The sequence below is a fragment of the Prunus dulcis genome, chromosome 4, assembly GCF_902201215.1.
Source record: "Prunus dulcis chromosome 4, ALMONDv2, whole genome shotgun sequence".
Lineage (NCBI taxonomy): Eukaryota > Viridiplantae > Streptophyta > Magnoliopsida > Rosales > Rosaceae > Prunus > Prunus dulcis.
The window spans coordinates 20635976-20650302 of record NC_047653.1 but is presented as its reverse complement, the minus strand read 5'-3'; the positions used below and the strand labels follow the sequence as shown (position 1 = coordinate 20650302).

General features: G+C 36.2%; 2 protein-coding genes across 7 annotated transcripts; both read left to right on the top strand.

Annotated features, from left to right (window-relative positions):
• Nucleotides 1–115: 115 nt before the first annotated feature.
• On the top strand, nucleotides 116–3873 carry LOC117626769 (4-diphosphocytidyl-2-C-methyl-D-erythritol kinase, chloroplastic). Of its 2 annotated transcripts, XM_034358606.1 has the most exons (11): nucleotides 120–606; nucleotides 761–859; nucleotides 946–1014; nucleotides 1184–1288; nucleotides 1370–1426; nucleotides 1551–1751; nucleotides 2011–2103; nucleotides 2208–2307; nucleotides 2648–2747; nucleotides 3026–3111; nucleotides 3536–3873. In XM_034358606.1, exons 1-11 carry the CDS (start codon nucleotides 430–432, stop codon nucleotides 3634–3636), a joined length of 1188 nt encoding a protein of 395 aa, XP_034214497.1. In that variant the 5' UTR covers nucleotides 120–429; the 3' UTR covers nucleotides 3637–3873. The 2 variants fall into 2 exon arrangements, with proteins under 2 accessions (XP_034214498.1, XP_034214497.1); XM_034358607.1 differs by lacking the exon at nucleotides 3026–3111 and having other exon boundaries at nucleotides 116–606.
• Nucleotides 3874–4428: 555 nt separating this feature from the next.
• LOC117626264 (tyrosine-specific transport protein) lies at nucleotides 4429–14036 on the top strand. Of its 5 annotated transcripts, XM_034357931.1 has the most exons (14): nucleotides 4429–4925; nucleotides 5008–5048; nucleotides 5228–5320; nucleotides 5495–5569; nucleotides 5864–5913; nucleotides 7584–7673; nucleotides 7827–7883; nucleotides 9162–9231; nucleotides 9897–9998; nucleotides 10071–10123; nucleotides 12316–12466; nucleotides 12582–12666; nucleotides 13453–13581; nucleotides 13699–14036. In XM_034357931.1, exons 1-14 carry the CDS (start codon nucleotides 4604–4606, stop codon nucleotides 13884–13886), a joined length of 1506 nt encoding a protein of 501 aa, XP_034213822.1. In that variant the 5' UTR covers nucleotides 4429–4603; the 3' UTR covers nucleotides 13887–14036. The 5 variants fall into 5 exon arrangements, with proteins under 5 accessions (XP_034213822.1, XP_034213825.1, XP_034213824.1 ...); XM_034357934.1 differs by lacking the exon at nucleotides 5495–5569; XM_034357933.1 differs by lacking the exon at nucleotides 12582–12666 and having other exon boundaries at nucleotides 12316–12515.
• The last annotated feature ends 291 nt before the right edge of the window (nucleotides 14037–14327 follow it).

Below are 14327 nucleotides of genomic sequence, written 5' to 3'. Positions count from 1 at the left end.
GCTATACCGTTAATGGTTGAATTGAAACTGATGAAACTAGAACCATAATTGACCAAGTAGAAAAGGAAAAGATGACCATTGCCTTTCCTAGTTTTGAAAAAAGTTAATTATTCGCCTAAAGCGAATGAAAAATTGGGTATGAGCAGGCATTGCCAATTGGGATTTGACGCTTTCCGCATTTGTCCCACAAATACACTTGACTCCTTTTTTTTTTTTGTGCTGTCGTTCGAATCGAGTGTTTTCATTTTCGTAATCCCCCCAAACCCATTTCTGAACAGGACAAGGAGGAGTAGCAAAATGTGTGAAGAAATTGATACCTTTTGTTCCTGAAGATACAAGTAAATACCACATATATTCAAAAGACTAAACACTCAAAGCTTCAGGCAAGCTCTTCAAGTCTCGCACAGCGTTTCTGTGCACTCTGGAACTATGACTTCCTCTCATTTTCTCTGCCATAGCCCCATCTTCCACCCTTCTCCCAATATTATTGAAAATCGCAGTCTCTCTTCGTTCAGGTCACATGGGTCCTCTTTTTTTGACTCAAAGTCTAGAAATCAAAGGACCCCATTTGTCAGACTCATGGTTTCTGCCAGAAAACAAGTAGAGGTTGTACTTCAATCTCAATTCTTTGTTATGCTTCAAATTCAAATTGGACTCTCTTGAGTTTTTGTTGTTTCTATGTTTTTATTTCATTGGGCTTTCAATTCGCTGCATATAAATGCTTGTTTGATTGTTAAATTTTGGGTTGCTTGGTGACTAGATAGTGTACAATCCTGATGAAAGGATAAACAAGCTGGCAGATGAGGTGGACAAGGAAGCCGCTCCGGTTTCAAGGCTCACTCTATTCTCACCTTGCAAGGTAAGTCATTATGGGGCTTCTTCTTGCATTTTCTGGCAACTGGGTTTTCCAATTTGTGTTGAATTTGGCAAACCTTTCTTGTGCAGATAAATGTTTTCTTGAGAATAACTAACAAAAGGGAAGATGGGTTTCATGATTTGGCATCTCTCTTTCACGTGAGTCCATCCAAATTTATAACTATTTGCTGCTTACGTGATCTTTTGTAATAAAATCTGGAAGTCGAATTTTTATGCACTGCTTCTTCTGTTATTAAGTTCACATCATTTGTATTCTATATATACATACATCTCTTACTCCCCAAATGTCTCCTGGTATCTTGACTAGGTAATAAGCCTTGGAGATGTAATTAAGTTTTCTTTGTCACCCTCAAAAGCTCAAGATCGTTTGTCAACCAATGTGCCTGGGGTCCCCCTTGATGATAGAAATTTGGTAAGGCACTGTTTTTTTTCTTCTTTTTTGACTGTTGTTCTTAATCTTGGGACATTGTGATTGGAAACCTTCTTTCTGCAGATTATTAAGGCCCTTAACCTTTACAGGAAGAAGACTGGTAGCAACAATTTCTTTTGGGTAAGAATAGATGCTTAGGTGATTGAGAAGATTTTGAATGTTAACATGACATCTCTTTGAATTTAATCAGCATTAGGTGCTGTAACTAAATATACATATTTTGTATGTAAATTATTTTTGGCAGATTCATCTTGACAAGAAGGTGCCCACAGGAGCAGGGCTGGGTGGTGGAAGCAGCAATGCTGCGACTGCACTATGGGCAGCAAATCAGTTTAATGGGTTTCTTGCCACTGAGAAGGAACTCCAAGAATGGTCGAGTGAGATTGGTTCAGATGTTCCCTTCTTTTTCTCTCAAGGAGCAGCCTATTGTACTGGTCGAGGTGAGGTATGTCTATTTATTACAAAGATAGAACTTCATCTGTTTCTTATTGTGTGTCTGTCGGTCTACATCATTTCAGATGATGGCTCTGCAAAAATATTCATAATTGTTTCCACCCCTAGAAAGTGTATGGAACAATCTATCCAACATGTACAGAACAATTTGACACATGCGGGTGCATTTTTGTACCATATATGTGCCTGTCCTCAAAATGTCTGATAGTTCTATGAGAGTTTAAATTTCAGCTCTGGTTTTGGATGTCCAGGTTGTTCAAAATATCCCTCCACCGCTACCATTGGACCTTCCAATGGTTCTTATAAAGCCCCAACAGGCATGTTCAACGGCTGAAGTTTACAAGGTATTGCATATTTAAATATAGTGAATGGATTAATAATAATCTGCGTCAATATATTGCAACCATATCTTTTAAGAATTTTTTTTTTTTTGAAAAAACAATTTCAGCGCCTTCAATTGGATAGAACTAGTAAGTCTGATCCTGTAACTTTGCTGGAGAAAATTTCAAGGAATGGAATATCACAGGATGTTTGCATCAATGATTTAGGTATGCATACCTGAACAGAGAGGTTTATCTATGACCAGAGAGGTTCATCTAAGGCATTGTGTTTGATTGCCTTTCAACTGTTTTATATCTAGAAGTGTTTTACACATTCAAATTATAGTCATTATGTGTTAAACAATCTTCCATATGTGATGGTTGTTAAAATATATTGCATAGAACTTCGTACCGGATTGACATTGTTACAGAACTAGAGAAACCTTGCTTGTTTTCAAGAGTAGGTCTTGGTTCTCAACAGGGTCATAAAGTATTGGACTGCTACAGTTCCATCCTTTTATCTAAAAAGCACTCCATTTACAAACTTTTTATATGTGTTTATTTGCAGAACCTCCAGCGTTTGAAGTTCTTCCATCTCTTAAAAGATTAAAACAGCGTGTACTTGCAGCAAGCCGTGGACAATATGGTGCTGTTTTTATGTCTGGAAGGTACATCCATTGTAGCACTTAATGGAATATTCAGTTAAACTCTTGCTTTTATCGTTATTTCATTAAAACGCCAAAGCTGACAGGCTGATGGGTGATGAAAAAGTATCCCTAGTCTCCCCTCATCTGTAACAGGGTTTTATGGTGAAATGGCCCACAGTGAAAACCATTGTGCAAAAACGTTTTGCATGAAGAACATATATTGCCATGTAATATTGTTACTGATACAAACTCGTTTGACATTTGCATCATTTCCATTTTTCGCAATATTGTTGATGCAGTGGAAGCACTATTGTTGGGATTGGTTCTCCAGATCCTCCCCAATTCGTTTATGATGACGATGAATATAGAGATGTGTTTTTGTCAGGTCAGTCTTTTGCACTGTATCTGATGTTTTTACAACATGGTTGTGTCAAGAGTATTAACTAGCTATCATGATGTAAAAGAAATTCACCAGAAGCATGTTTATTACGAATTGCTGAGCTGAAAATAAAAGATAACAAAGAAGTAATTGTTGACGAATGCTATAATTGCTAGTTCCCGTGCTGTCGTTTGAATAATTTATTTATCCAATAGCTATAAAACCTCCTCCCAGCTAATCATGGACAATCATGAAATGGGAAAGTCAGTCATCACTTGATGGAACGTTGCCTAAAGTTTTAGATTGCCTATTTTGTTGGAATAATTTTAGGCTTGATTGAAAGAATTGGAAAATTATTATATAAAGATTTTTTTGAGATATATCAAGGCTTGTCTAAATCATGGTATTTTTCCTTGGAATTTTATTGCAGAGGCCAACTTTCTCACTCGTGAAGAAAATAACTGGTATACAGAACCTGCTTCGAGAAGTGCTCGTGGCTCATCCTCCCAATTTTCCCAGTCAATTGAGTGACTTACTCCCTCACTCACAGAGAAAGTTGCAATAATGTTCGTATTATTTAATGCAATTCATTCCAACTATTATAGGTTGAGAATATAGAATTTCACATTGAGGGTTACTAGTCATGACTAAATATATTAGATTTTGAGCATTTTCAAGCGTTATTGAGAAGGAAAATACTTGTCTCCTTCGTGAGCAGGAACTACTAACATGCCAATCATAGTTTGACATGAGCATAAATTTTTTTTTTTGTTTTTGTTTTTTTTGGAATTTGCGTATGTGTTGTGATTTGCAAGAAGTAGAAATATCTGCTCCGAGGAAGGATCCACACTCCTTTATAATTTATCTTCTTATTAAGGTCTTTTCTCCAAATTAAAGTTCTTGAACCTCAAGAATCATTTGTGAAAATAAGCCTACTAAGGTTATTTTTTCCAAAAAAAAGAAAAAAAAAAGGTGATCTTTAATTATTATTATTTTTTTATGACGTGACTAAAGTGATTTATGCATCTTCAACTTATGTGTTAAAAGTGCCACATAGACATTTAACGGCTAGAAATAATATCTCACATCACTCTAACCGATATGTCAAAGCTGATGTGGAATGAAGGCTGGTGGAGGTTGAGATGTTATTTTTGACATCCTAAAATAAAAATATCAAATGAATATTTTATTTTTTATTCTTTTTTTCTTTTTAATTAAAAATAAATCAACACTAAAATATAATAAAATAATAATTTAATTTGGAGATGCTATTAGAGATGCTCTTAACCTCATATGTCAAATAAACGAAAAAGAAAAAGAAAAAGAAAATCACGTCTGATGATGAATGAATGGATGGAGACGGAGGGAAGTGAGTGAGACTCAGTCAAGCGTTGCTTTATTTTTGCTTGGCTGTGTTGCTACCTGGACCCTCTCCCTCTCTATGAGACTATGACTATGTCTATCCATCTATAACCCAAAAACAGAAAGAAAAAAAAAAATGGCGGCAGCATTCTGTTCTTCTTGTTGCGTTGTAATTCCGTGTTCGTGGTCGTCAAGAAGATTGCTGCATTCTTCTGCTCATCCACTCCCACTTAATTGCAGAAATGGAAAGAGGAGGACGAGGAGGAGCAAGAGCAAGAGCCATTTCTCAAATACTCCAACAACTCCTCCTCCAAGTCCAAGAAAACTGCTTACCAAATGCCTCCCGCAGTCGCAGAAAGAATCTCAACTTCAACCCTCTGAGTCTGAGACCGAGACGGAATTCGAGTTTGACAGGCTGTTTTCCAATCTCAACCAAGCCACCTTGAAGAGAGAAGCTGGTCTGGTCACTCACTTATTATTATTATTTTTCTATTCATTGGCTTATTATTATTATTATTTTTAATTGATTTATACATGCAGGAAGTCTACCCAGCGCCATTTTCCTCGTCGCAGGGACTACGGTATGCAACTCTTCTTTCCTCGTTTTTCTTTTCTTTCGTTTCTTTTAGTATTACTATACTTAGTTAGTGCTATTGGAATGCCGATTGTCAATCCTAAAATGCTGACTTTAGATGAAGGAATTGTTGACAGTTGACAGTTGACAGTTGGTATTGAATTCCATATGATATTTGTATTGTAGATCGGTGCTGGGATCCTTGCAATCCCTGCAGTGACGCAAGAATCCGGATTTCTGGCCTCTGCAATCACCTGCGTACTCTGTTGGATTTACATGGTAAGTGTTGTGTTGCTAACCCACCTCAGCTGATGCATTCATTTTGTAACTCTCTGTTTTTTCACTCTACATTATCACTTAGGCCGTTGCTAACTCGTTTCGTTTCACATTCAACACAATTTTTCCAGTTTTATATTTCCCTTTTCTTATGTACGTGTGATTCGTCAATGGCAGGTTGTAACGGGGCTGCTAATAGCCGAAGTAAATGTAAACACTATGTGTCAACTGGGTTCTGGTGGTGTCTCACTGGTATTTAATTTCTTAGTCTTCTTTGCACAAGTATTGTCCGTAGTTGCATTGCAGATTTAAAAGTAGGATTATATTTTCTGTCTTTCTTTTCCTACATGCACTAAACACTTAAGACACCAACTAGGAGGAAGAAAAAACAGTTTGGTCTCCTTTTCTGAAGCAAATCACATGTAACAACATAAAATATTTATATTTATATCAATTGTGTTTTTCCAAGAAAAAGTTTTAGGCTGTCGAATGCATCCATAACATATAAATTGTAACATTGTCCGTTTGTCTGGTGACCCATTTCAGGTATCAATGGCCATGAGGACTGTAGGGAGTGTGGGAGTTCAAATTGTGTGGTAAGGTGATATTCTTGTAGATTATAAAGTATTTATACAGCTTATTGTTGACTGCAAAATGCATTACTTTGGATTTTTTCATTTTGCCCTGAATACTTTGGAATTACTATATATTTTTTTAAAACAATGAAGATAGTGCATTAGCCTTTTTAAAATTTTATTTTAAATCAGTGTTACCTTCTTTGCTTTCAAATGTAATCTATCTAACTTTGGTTCTGATGGTATAGCCTTCTTCTATGTTGCTGACATAATTTAGGTGTTGGTGTGGCAACTTGTTTCACCAACATATTATTGAGAGAGGTCGTTTTGGTCGATATCCTTTGAAGTTTCTGTCCTCTTTTGGTGAGTCATTTAAAATATGAAATCCAGATATTGGAACCAACAGCTGGAATCTGCTTTATGCACACTGGTGTTGTAGAAGAAGCCAGGGGAAGCAGCATGAATCTGGGCTTTATGGGATTGCTGTCAGAAGAAGACCACGGTAAGCCGTGGATTCGATTGTGAGGGAGAAGATCAAGGATATTTTTGGAGTCACTTGATCGTTTCAACATAGAAACGGATTTCATCTTCAGTTTTTTTTTTTTTTTTTTGTTCTTCATCTTGTGTACTTGGGTTGATTGATAAGCCCACGCCCATTGCAAAACTAATTGCACAAGTTGAGAGAAAGGGAGGTGCTTTCTATTTGGGTGGCAATCCTAGAGCTGAAATTGTTTGGAATGTGGTGGTGGAAAAGGATAAAGAAAGATTTTAAAGTTGGAATGAAGGTATCCCTTTCCGGAGGAGACCGACTTGATTTATTAGAACCAATACTGGAAAGCATTCAAGTTCTGAAAGGAATTTCTAGGAAAGTGGAGCACCTTATGAGGGGTTTTCTATGGCCTAGTAATAGGGGAGGAAAGGTAATTTGGTCGAAAGTGGACGAAGGATGAGTAATTGGTTGTGGAGATTTCTGGTGGAAAGGGAATCAATATGGCATGTGCCGTGATTAGGAAAAAGAAAAACAATTGAAATATGGAATTCAAGAAACTAGATGGGATAAAATACCAATGGTGAGTGAGAGAGTCACTCAGAAATGTCCTTTAACAACAAGAGATATCTAACTCTATTTAGAAACCATGGTGGGGCTCTTTTTTTACCTACATTTTTTTTTATCAGATGCTAAAATGAATGCTAAATTTCACAAAGAAAACTCTAATGCAAACATTACAGCTAAAGCTGGACAGATTGTGAATTGTATTTTGGATCCATTTAAGGTTCATCTTTTCGTAGCCAAATTTAGGTACTTGATAAGAAATGTGGAATTGTGAGATTTGAAAGTTATACAAAACCCAATGTTGGCATGAAGACTAGAATAGGCTAATTAATTAATTAGCTGTATATTAATTGCATTTAGTATAGTTGACTTTTGTACCTTCCTTATTTGTAACCTTGTAGTCAGTTTATATACCATTCAATCAAAGGGGAAAATCATTCTGCCTTATTCTAACTAGAAAATAAATTATCTATTGTGCTTCTTTTAAATGTTTTAGATAGTTTATTCAATATTCTCTTTTATTATTTTGTGCACCACTAATTATGTAAACATGGTCTGTCATTATGGCCTATTATAGTACAATTTTATGTGTGATTTTCTTAATCAGTTTCTGATAGCAACTTTCATTATCCTGCAGTTGGTCATACATTTTTATACACTATGCACTTCTTGTTGCCTATGTAGCTCGTTCTTCAGAAATTATGACAAATTTTCTCGGAATTCCCTTGTAAGGACCAATTTGTAGCATTTCCAATGTGCCCAATTGTTGCACCAACTTTTGCTGTTTCACATCTCAATTTTATGAGTAACAATTGTCCATTTTATATTCGAATTATACTTCTACATTTGTTAGGTGTTGATGGCAGCATTATGGTTGCAGATGGGAAAGTGCAACAATATTTTCTTTGCTGTTGGGAGGCATATGCTACTTTGGAAGGTTCATCTTTACACTTATCTTATCGTTTTTGTAAACTAAGTATATTAAAGTAAACCAATCTTGTTCTAGTAATAATACGGCAATCCTGTACTGTTAGTAGACTATAGGCTGAGTTAACCGTGGGTCTCGGTGATGTAGTACAGCCCGTAGGTGTTAGATTAAGCACTTAAACAATAGAACAGAGAAGAACATAAGAGACCGAGGAGAAGAAATAGAGATCAAAAAAACGAGATAAAGGACAGAAACAGTAGAACAAAGAAGAATATCGGAGATCAAGGAGAAGAAATATAGATCGAAGGGACGAAATCAGAGAGTTCTAGGAAAAGGTTTACTCAACATTCAAATCTGAATTTTAAAGAATTACATGGGGTTATTTATAGGAAACTAAAACCTAGACATAATAGGATAAAAATCCCTTGCTTAAACAGAAATCCTAACCCAAATAAAATAGGAAACTTAAAACTAGAAATCTGGAAATCTGGAAAAGTAGAAATCCTACTAGAATTGGGAAAACTAGAGAATCTAGGAAACTAACAATTACCTTAGGAAGCTAATAAATTTAGGTCCTATGCGTCCTGCATCACTCGCTCTTTCTATTAAGATGACTGGTCGTCGAGAATGCTGATCATTAGCTAAATAGGAAGTTATGCTACATGTCTGATCAAGGTTATGATGTCATTGTACTGGATAATTTTAAATGCGTGTTTGTGTGTGTATGGGAGACTGATCATGTGCATGAATGAGCAACAGTGTGTGCCTATGAAATATATTGCGTGTCTGTGCCATCCTTGCAGTACCTTGAACTTTTTCTCACATAGTATACGACTTTACCATCTAACAGAATGAAAGCCAATTTCAAACTGGAAATTTGTTTCCAGAGGAAATTTGAGAATGTATTACCTACATTTATTAGACAACCGTTGGTTTCCAAAAGCTTAAGCTGTTAGGGAATGAGCCAATAATTAAGTATTGATAACTAATCCCCTCCCTTATGTGGAGCCTTATCCTACACATGGAGAGACGGACAGACAATTCGAGGGAAAAATATCAGTGCAACCACACCTTGCATTTTGTAACCTTTCAGATACGTATGGAATGGAAATTAGAGGCCATATGTATACCAAGCTAACGACAGTGGCATGCTAAGGTTCCAAAGAGAACTGAAATATGATGAATTTTTGTAGCTCCTCTCTCTCTCTCTCTCTCTCTCTCTCTCTCTCTCTCTCTCTCTCTCCAGTTGAGATTTGAGTTTGACTGTAAACTTATCTTCACATGTAGTCAACGCTTCGTTGGTGCTGTTAATGGGGTTCTGGTATTTGGAATTATCATATCTTTTGCTGCTCTAGTAGTAAGTCTCTCTCTCTCTCTCTCTCTCTCTCTCTCTTTCAGGACTTGCATGATTTTAAGTGTTATTGCTCCAGAGTACAGATTCTCTGCTCCAGTCCAATTTTGACCAAAATTATGTCTGCACAGTAGTCATTAGAATATTTATCCTATTAATTTTTGTGAACTGTGATACATAGATATTATGGAAGAGATGCAAAAGAATTTCGAAAAGTTAAACAAAAAGACTGCTTTTATTTTTCAATTTTTGGTGAAACAAGACTGCTTTTATTTGTAACTTATTATGGAGAGTAATAAACCAGACTTGTTTCATTTTGGTGAGCCATATTGTAAATATGTATTCCTCGTCAGTTTATTTTCTGATAGGCTTTATATACATTTTGAATTATGATTTAGAACCAGTCTGGCATCAAAAGAAGCAGGAAAGTCAAAACCATTTCATTGTGATCCTAACATCTTGTTATTGGAAAATTTGCTTTGTCTCATATGCATTGTCAAGCACAATTCTATTTTTCTGCATACTGTGTTGCGTACACAAGTGTGCAGTATTTTTCATGCATCAAATAGAGCTGACAAAATGATGTTTTAAGTGGTGGGAGTTGCTTAAATGATGTTCTATGCATCAATATCGGGCATGCAACAATAAATGAACATTGCTTTCTTTCTTAGGCCGTCGCAAGTGGATACCTACAATGGGATGTTCTTTTGAAAGCCAACTTTCAAGCTGTTCCCATGAGTATACCCATAATTGTTCTGTCGTTTGTTTACCAGGTAACATCACCAACTTATATAGTCATTCAATAGTAAAGCAACTCTTTAACATTTTGTATATACCTTCTCCAGAATGTTGTGCCTGTTCTTTGTACGAATCTTGAAGGAGACCTGTCAAAAGTAAGGTGATAATTTGATTTTTGTATGAATTAATACTAATGTAGAGTTACAATCAAAGTCCATAAACGATGCTACCCTCAGCCTAAAAAAAATCCAGGTACCAAAAATGCATGCATACAAGTAAGGTGAAACAGCTGCTTCCTAATCCATATATAAATAAAAAAATGGTCAGTCTCGGAACACAGAGGAAACTGAAGTCAAAGACAGGCCCATAATCTGAATGATCCCTAAGCTTGTTCATTGTCTTCCCTAGCTTGTCTTAAACTCTGTTCCTTTCCATCCAAAACACAAAAACATTTACAGTACACTGCATCTCCACAAAACCTTAGCCTTCTCTCCACCACCAAAAGCACAAAATCTCTCAGCAAACAAAGACTTAACATTCAATTTAACCTAGCAACCTGAAGAAGATTGTGCCGCAAACTTAAAGCCATTGAGCAATAAGAAAATATGGTCATTGCTTTCTGCCGCCCTTTTGCACAATATACACCAATGTGGGGAGAGAAAAAGTATACCCTTAACATTGAAGAACCTCACAGGTGTCAACCCTTCCATGGGCAACAACCCAAGTCAAAAATTGGACCTTGGGATGCACCCTGGTCCTGTAGGACAGATGGACTGAAAATAGAGACAGTGATCCTCAGTTAAAGGGTTATGAACTTGCAACAAAAACTACCGTAAGACTCAAGAATAGAAATTCTTCTGTCAAGTATAGGTGAAAAAGAGAGGGTAAATCAATGAGAGAGATTGGAAAACTCCCCCACATTTTGGTCTCTCAGATTTCTCCTGAAATTAAAATTCCACCTGCAGACGATGAATGGAAATCACACAAACTACCAAGACACGTGAAGAGACATTGAAATCCTATATAGGTGGGAAAAGAGATACTTAGTGGAGAATTCCCAACACACATCCTTCCAAAAACAAATTTTATCCCCCTAATCCATAATAAAACAAAGACTAGAGATGAACACCGGAAGGCCCTGAGAAACTTCTTTCCAATGAAATGGGCTTAAGCCTCTAGCCTGCTCAAAGAGTAAGATGGTAAACTATAACACTTTTTCTTGATGCTGAGGTTGAAGACTGTATAGACATGATCAAGTGTGATTACAAGGCTATCAAAACGTTAACATTTAAAATGACCAACAAACCACCTATATAATATTTATGCCATGTCAATGTATTTGATATTTTTGAAGTACAACAGCAATCAAATAATACCTTGTGAACTTATAGTTTTCATTCTGCGAATAGAATTTTTTGATAAGTAGTATTCTATTATATAGAAGTTTGTGACATAGATAGTGCTCATAAATTTATGTTCAAACATAAATTGATACGTACACTACATACTAATATGTATTATGCATACAGTCATATATATTGCATTCATTTATCTCATTAATATAGTTGTTCGTGACATATACGGAAGAATGAACTTGGTTTCTAGCCATCTCTTCCTTTTAGTTTGAAATTCAGCTTTAGTGAAAGGTTAATTAAGTTGTGTTCAAATAGTGACATGGTTTTGATGTGAAGGATTATGAAAGATTGAATCCACGATAACTTTGTAAATAGATGAATGTGATAAAACACGAAATGATGATTAAGTGGACCGAACTCATAGAATATTCAAATCTCGTTCACGTTCATTCGACCTAATCTTAAGATAAGACTGCTCCCCTTAGCGCAAGCAAAGTGCCTTGGATTGTGCCATATGTCAAAAGGAAAAGAATTTCAGTTGCAAGCCAATGCTTTCCCGAAATGTTCAGCTGCTCGCACGAGCATGGACTTCTTCAATTCCTTGTAGTTGTCCAACAGATTCCACACAGAAATGTATTATGCCTATATGGATGTCACATTTGTGCTTCAAACTTTAGATTCCAAGTAACTGGCGTGATATATTTTCAAAAAGAGGACCTGCTACATCATTGTTGTAGCTTATAAGTCTTTGTCTATATTAGTCCAAGGTCAAAGCTGACTTTGTACCTGGTTGATTTTATAAATGGTCCTTAAGAACTGTCATGCCTATGGCACCCTAAAAGTAATTTATAATTAGAGATTGTATAAATATGTGCCTTGACTTAGACATTTGGTTTCGTTACTCGTATAATCATTTTGTCTGATAGTTTGTTTTAGTATATTGTCATACATTATTGATATTGTATGTTGTGTATGTAATCAATTTGTTATTTTTCAGGACTGCAATTGTTTTAGGCACCAGTATACCACTTGTTTTATTTCTAGTCTGGAATGCCGTGATTCTAGGAACCATCACAACTGTTGAAATGAGCTCAGATAAGATCATGGATCCATTACAACAATTGCAATCTACGAACGAAGTTGTTGGAGTAGGTTTATCACAAGAGTTGTTCTTGACTTTCTTTGAAGTAACAGTTAGTATGTGAAGCAATAAAGTTCTATTTTCCTTTCCTTTTCTTTTACTTTGTTTTGATTTTTTTTCAGCCTATTGTTGAGGTGTTCTCACTTTTTGCTATTGCAACGTCGTACATCGGATTTGTTTTGGGTCTCTCTGACTTCCTTTCTGACTGTGAGTGCATTTTTCTCTTCCACCTAATGATTCATCTTTTTTCAATATGTATGTGTATTTAATTAGTAGAAGATGTACGATCAAAGACTGGGCTTCTGTCACTTCAGATTTCAAAGACTATTCTTACTCCACTATATTCAGGGATATGGCTGCTGCTGTGATGTGAAGTGTTTGTTTTGCAACTTGGTTTCTTTGGGTCTTTCTGGTGTTGCAGTCCTTTGTGTAGTTTGGCTGGTGTCTTTGTTTTTTAGTCTGTTTTTCTGTTGTTGCTCGTTTTGCTTGTGGATTTCTTATCCACTTGTGTGTTCCTCTTCTTTTTCTTTCAATAAATTTCATTTCTATGAAAAAAAATTTGATTGAAATGAAAATAAACAAGAGCGCTTTTCTTTTTCCTCTCTTCATAGCTTCTTATTAAGAGTTCAAAACCCCTGGCCGTCCAGCCCTTATGTAGCTTCTTTCTCTTTCTTTTTTTTTCGTTTTGGCTAAATCACATTTTTTATTTGGACTTGATTTTAAGTTAAAGAAAATTAAACAACTAAAATTGACAAAATTGAAATGGCTGGGACCAAAGTGGAACAAAAATGTAATTCAGTTTTTTTTTTCTTCCTTTCCCTATTGTGCATTTTTACCTACTTCTATCATAAATCCTTTTGAGAATGGGCTTTTTCTCTCCTAAGCCGCTGTAAATATGTTTATGCATGCTTATATACTTAAGCCACTGTGCTTATCTAATTGTACAGAGAGGTATGCTTATCTAACATCCAATGTCAATTTCCAAATACTCAGTGCTGAAACTTCCGGCTGGTCAGAGCCGATCTCTGCCATACGCAATGACGTTGGTTCCACCAATTGTGCTGTCTTTGCTAGACCCAGAAATATTCTTCAAAGTCTTGGACTTCGCTGGAACTTATGGAGGTATGCTGTGGTGTAGCTTTCCAGTTTAGTGTCTTTTTTTTATATTTGTACTTTTGGACGCATTTAACCATAACTTTTACTCATTTTGAATGAAGTTTGATTTCGTGTTTTTGTTAGTGTTGGTGCTGTTTGGAATTCTTCCTCCTGCAATGTCTTGGTCAGATAGGTACTCAAGTTCATCCCCAGCTATGAAATTGCCATTGCCACAGTTAGTTCCAGGAGGAAGGCTCACTCTTTCACTTGTAGTGGGAGGCGCTGCATGTGTCATTTTCTCAGAACTTCTTGAGAAGTTGGGCCACCCATAAAACATTTGTTGGCTAGAATTATTAGACTTTCTACTAGATAGCACATCATCAATCGCACTATTATGCTTTTTGTACACTTATCAAACACTTTTTTCAAGGATTTTCAGCCGTTCCCTGGTGGCAACTAAGCTAATCGAACTTCCCCAATTATTTTTTCGGCCCATTTAGCAATCGAACTCTTAAGAGCAGGGCCGGCCCTGAGGGTGTGCACAGAGTGCGATGGCCATGGGCCTCCAATTAAAGGGGCTCCAAATTATATATATGTATACTATATTGGCCCAAATCTAAAATAAAAAATTAGAATAAGCTGGCAACAGAGGGAATAGAAAAAAATAAAAATAAAAATAAATAAAGGCTCTCTCTTCCAAGACCAAGAACAAGACCAAGACCGTGCTTCCTCTCTTTCCAATACATCCAAGATCTCTCTTTTAACAGATTTGT

Excerpts from the sequence above, each read along its gene's own strand:
- LOC117626769 (XM_034358606.1), top strand. The coding sequence starts at position 430 with ATGACTTCCTCTCATTTTCTCTGCCATAGCCCCATCTTCCACCCTTCT. Across the intron at positions 607-760 it reads CTGCCAGAAAACAAGTAGAG|ATAGTGTACAATCCTGATGA; the intron begins GTTGTACTTCAA and ends CTTGGTGACTAG. Across the intron at positions 1,752-2,010 it reads ATTGTACTGGTCGAGGTGAG|GTTGTTCAAAATATCCCTCC; the intron begins GTATGTCTATTT and ends TTGGATGTCCAG.
- LOC117626264 (XM_034357931.1), top strand. The coding sequence starts at position 4,604 with ATGGCGGCAGCATTCTGTTCTTCTTGTTGCGTTGTAATTCCGTGTTCG. Across the intron at positions 7,884-9,161 it reads GGCATATGCTACTTTGGAAG|TCAACGCTTCGTTGGTGCTG; the intron begins GTTCATCTTTAC and ends CTTCACATGTAG. Across the intron at positions 10,124-12,315 it reads GGAGACCTGTCAAAAGTAAG|GACTGCAATTGTTTTAGGCA; the intron begins GTGATAATTTGA and ends GTTATTTTTCAG.